General features: G+C 61.6%; 1 protein-coding gene across 1 annotated transcript; it reads left to right on the top strand.

Moving 5' to 3' along the window:
• Positions 1-4,324, top strand: GRK7 (G protein-coupled receptor kinase 7). The gene is made up of 3 exons (XM_055124786.1): positions 1-594; positions 3,057-3,494; positions 4,286-4,324. The coding sequence occupies exons 1-3, from the start codon at positions 1-3 to the stop codon at positions 4,322-4,324; spliced, it is 1,071 nt and encodes a 356-aa protein (XP_054980761.1).
• The last annotated feature ends 371 nt before the right edge of the window (positions 4,325-4,695 follow it).

The following is a 4,695-nucleotide window of genomic DNA, read 5'->3' as shown; positions in this document are numbered from 1 at the left end:
ATGGTGGACATGGGGGGCCTGGACAACCTCATCGCCAACACGGCCTACCTGCAGGCGCGCAAGAGCCGGGACGCGGACAGCCGCGAGCTGCAGCGGCGCCGCCGCAGCCTGGCCCTGCCCGCGCTGCAGAGTTGCGAGCCGCTGCGCCGGGCGCTGCCCCGCGACTTCCACAGCCTGTGCGAGCTGCAGCCCATCGGCCGCCGCCTCTTCGGGGCCTTCCTGGCCACCGTGCCCGCCTACGGCGCGGCCGCCGCCTTCCTGGAGGACATGCAGGCCTGGGAGCTGGCCGAAGAGGCCCCGGACCGCGCGCGCGCGCTGCAGGCGCTGCTGGCCACCTGCGCGGCCAGCCCGCACCCCTTTCTCAGCCCCGCGCTGGCCAGCAGGTGCCAGGCCGCCGGCGCGGACGAGCAGGACGCCCTGGTGGCCCTGGCCAAAGCGGAGGCCCTGGCCTTCCTGCAGGACCGGCCCTTCCAAGAGTTCCTGGGCAGCCCCTTCTACGACAAGTTCCTGCAGTGGAAGGCCTTCGAGCGGCAGCCCGTGTCCGACAAGTACTTCACCGAGTTCCGGGTGCTGGGCAAGGGCGGATTTGGGGAGGTAAGTGGGCCCCGGGGGGGGGGGTGTTGGGGGAGGGGGCAGAGGGCCCGGTGGCAAAGCATCAAAGTGCTTTGGGGTTCGGCCTTTCTCCCCCGCACCCCCACCCCTTGCATCTCAGGGAGCTTGTTGGGAACTCGGGTTGGTGCCAAGTGTGGAACATTCCAGGCCCAGCATGGGAATCCCCCCCGCTGGAGGAGGGCGGGCACCAACGGGGGAGGGCGTGGGGGGGCTGCTGCCAGGAACACAGCTGAGGTGCCCTGGGTGCTGGGGGAGGGGACCCAGGGCGTGGGGGTCGCAGGGAGCTCAGCAGACACGCGTCTGGGCTCACCCCCTGCCAGCCGGCTCTGCGGCACAGGAGAGCCGGGCCGCGGGCTGACAGCCTGTTGCATGCACGCAGGAGGCCCACCCAGCCTCTCTCAGGGAACCACGCTGTCACCCCCCCAGCACAGAAGCAGGACCAGCCCCACCACCGCCCCCCAACACCATAAAACCTGACACATGGTAGGGGGAGGGGCATCACACAGTCTGCGAGGCTGTATTCATCGTGCCTAGCGTTTTCCCCACGTCCAGGGACTGTCACCCCCGGTGCCAAGACATTCCATCCCCCCCGGGGTTAGCATCACTCTTCCCTGCCCCCGCCGCCCGCCCGCCCGAGAGCCTGTATCTGCTTCTGATCTCTGCCTTTGCCTTATTCGGGTGTTCCATGAGAGTGCAGTCACGCGGCCGGGGGGACAGAGCCTCGGGGAAGGCACTTCCTTTGCACGTGACTGCCCCGGGTTTGACCCTTGGCACCACCAGGAGTGACCCCGGAGCCCAGAGCCAGGAGGAAGCCCGGAGCCCCACCAGGTGTGGTCCAAAAAGCAAAGGAAAAGCCCTGACGAGGGGCTAGAGCGATACCACGGCGGGTAGGGCGTTTGCCTTGCACGCGGCCGACCTGAGTTCGATTCCCAGCATCCCATAGGGTCCCCCGAGCACTGCCAGGAGTCATTCCTGAGTGCAGAGCCAGGAGGAACCTCTGTGCAATGCCGAGTGTGACCCAAAAAGAAAAAAAAAGAAAGTCCAGAAGAAGCCACACGTCACGTGACCTTGTAGTTCTGCCTGCGGGAGGGGCCTGGCACGGCAGTGCCCCTTTCTCTGGGGGGGGCACACTGCCCTCTCACCCCCTCTCGGGCGGCTCTGCCTTTGCCCTTCCCTTCTGTGCCGCTGTGGGTGGTGCCGTGGGCTCCTTCCCGCGCCCGAGGCGAGTCCATACACGTCTCTGTTTCTCTCGGGCTACGCCGGGCCTTGGAGGAAGCGTTTCCTGTTCCCACCCGCCAAGGCCCGATTTCTCCTTCCCAGCAGAGCACAGGCGGGGCACGTGGGAGGCCTGGAGTCTGTCGCCGGCACCTCAGGCTCGTCCTGCAGCCCAGCATTTGCTGGGAGGGACCCCCAGGTACCAGACTGGGTGGGAGCCCTGGAGCTCTGCCAATGCGGGCTTCTGGGGCCAGATAGTCCAGTGGGTAGAGCGCTTGCCTTGAACACAGCTGAGCCAGGACCTACCCCTGCATAAGACACCCCTCCTGTCCCCCCGAAACTCTTCCAGGAGCGGTCCCGGAGCACAGAGCCAGGAGGAAGCCCTGAGCACCACTCGATGTGGCTCAAAATCCAAAAAAGAAAAACAGTCAAGTTCTGCTTTTTTAAAAAAAATTTTTGGGGGGTGTTGGAGCGACAACACAGTGGGTAGGGCGTTTGCCTTGCATGTGGCCAACCCAGGTTCCATTCCTAGCATCCCATATGGTCCTCTGAGCACCGCCAGGAGTAATTCCTGTGTGCAGAGTCAGGAGTAACCCGTGTCTCGCTGGGTGTGACCCAAAAAGGAAAAAAAGAACTTTGTTGTTGTTATTATTATTATTATTATTATTATTATTATTTTATTATTTACTTTCAGGTCACGCAAAATAGTTTTTTTTTTTTGTTTGTTTGTTTGTTTTTGGGTCACACCCGGCGATGCACAGGGGTCACTCCTGGCTCTGCACTCAGGAATCACCCCTGGCGGTGCTCAGGGGACCATATGGGATGCTGGGATTCGAACCCGGGTCGGCCGCGTGCAAGGCAAACGCCCTACCCGCTGTGCTATCGCTCCAGCCCCGCAAAATAGTTTTTATTGAAAGAAATTTAGAAGAGCCAGAGTGATAGCACAGTGGAGAGGGTGTTTGCCTTGCATGCAGCCAACCTGGGTTCGATCCCAGGCATCCCATATGGTCCCCTGAGCACTGCCAGGAGTGATTCTTGAGTGCAGAGCCAGGAGGAACCCCTGAGCATCACGGGGTGTGACCCAAAAAAGCCAAAAGAGAAAGAAAGAAATGTAGAGTGCCGTAAGGGTCCGAGAGAAGAGAGAAACGCCTTGGGGAGGGTCTCTCTGCCCGCCCCGGCGTTGGCCAACGTTCTCGCCTTCAGCACCCCCCTCCCCTCCCCCGCTCCAGGTGTGCGCCGTGCAGGTGAGTCACTCAGGCAAGATGTACGCGTGTAAGAAGCTGGACAAGAAGCGGCTGAAGAAGAAGAACGGGGAGAAGATGGCGCTGTCGGAGAAGGAGATCCTGGAGCGCGTCCGCAGCCCCTTCATCGTGTCGCTGGCCTATGCCTTCCAGACCAGGTCCCACCTCTGCCTGGTCATGAGCCTGATGAACGGCGGGGACCTCAAGTTCCACATCTACCACGTGGGCGTGCGGGGCCTGTCTCCGAGCCGCGTGGTCTTCTACTCGGCGCAGATGGCCTGCGGCCTGCTGCACCTGCACGCCCTGGGCATCGTCTACCGGGACCTCAAGCCCGAGAACGTCCTCCTGGACGACGCCGGCAACTGCAGGCTGTCCGACCTGGGGCTGGCCGTGCAGGTCCCCGAGGGCAAGGCCATCACGCAGAGGGTGAGTGAGTGGGGCGCCGAGCTGGCAGAGGGGAGGCCCGCCTCCCTCCCTCCCTCCCTCCCTCCCAGCAAAGGCAGCCTCCGCAGTAATTCCTCTAATGTTCTTTTCCTAAATCTAAAACGCTTAAGTTGTGGGTTTGCCTTCAGCGGGAAGTGTAAGAGGCTTAGCCTAGGCTCCAGTCTCAGTCCTGGGGACGTCAGGCCCAGAAGCCCCTCCCTCCGCGGGGCCACTTAGCAGCAAGCACCCAGGAGGGAACCTTTAGTGGACCAGAGTGGGGTGTAGGAGGGCCTGCCACTTAGCACAGTGGTGCTTCTCCTTCGTTGCCGGACAGAGGGGGCCGGGGGGGGGCACCCTGGGTGCAGGGAACATTTGATATGGGGAAGAGGACAGAGAGCAACGGAGTTCAGTTTGGAGGGACTACGGAACTCTCTGGCTTGCAAGCGAGTGGTAAGTCCAGGCTGGTGTGTTGGCCTGTCTTCACGGGAAGTGCGGAGCTGGCCCAGGGAGACCAGGTCAGGGTCTCAAACGGTCACGTGAGAGTTTTTGTTCTGCCCGGGGGCCCGAGAGACGGGACCCCTTGCTTTGTAAGCAGCTGACCCAGGTTTGATTCCCTGGCACCCCAGAGCATCCCCTGAGCCCTGCTAGGTGTGATCCCTGAGCACAGAGCCAGGAGGAAGACCTGAGCACGGCCTTTGGCCCACAAACCAACGCAACAAAACGTTTATATTTTCCTATCACAGTTCTCAGGACCGGGAGAGACTGGGGGATTTTAAGGCTCTTGCCCTGGTCAGATCCAGGTGGCCGCGCAGATGACCCCTGTCCACCACTAGGGGGCACTCCTGAGCACAGAACCTGGGCGTGGCCCCAACCCCAACCCCAAACACAGTTCTCACCTGTTTATTCCTGAGGTGCAAAAGTGTGCAAAGAGGGCCCAGAGGAGGCTGAGGGGCAGGAGAATGCGCTTGCCAGCCCTGGGCTCAGTCCCATGCACCACAGGACTAGCTCTGGTGCCCCTGAGCACTGCTTGGGGACCTCCCTGTGCCCAAAATTAAAAACTCAGTATCCATAGCGACTTCCTCATGACACCTGTCCCAACAGTAATGACATTTTCAGCCCACGTGGTGCAAAGTTAGACAATTGTGAGGGCAGAAACGTGCTAGTGTCTCCGCATGGGGATGTTCCCGGGGAGTGTGTGTGTGTG

This window comes from Sorex araneus, chromosome 2, assembly GCF_027595985.1.
Source record: "Sorex araneus isolate mSorAra2 chromosome 2, mSorAra2.pri, whole genome shotgun sequence".
Lineage (NCBI taxonomy): Eukaryota > Metazoa > Chordata > Mammalia > Eulipotyphla > Soricidae > Sorex > Sorex araneus.
The sequence above is the reverse complement of the archived record's forward strand: the minus strand, read 5'-3'. Positions and strand labels throughout refer to the sequence as shown.

Bases quoted from the DNA above. Each gene is read 5' to 3' on its own strand.
- GRK7 (XM_055124786.1), top strand. From the start codon at position 1: ATGGTGGACATGGGGGGCCTGGACAACCTCATCGCCAACACGGCCTAC. The intron at 595-3,056 runs GTAAGTGGGCCC...CCCCCGCTCCAG, and splicing joins GCAAGGGCGGATTTGGGGAG to GTGTGCGCCGTGCAGGTGAG. The intron at 3,495-4,285 runs GTGAGTGAGTGG...TGCCCTGGTCAG, and splicing joins GCAAGGCCATCACGCAGAGG to ATCCAGGTGGCCGCGCAGAT.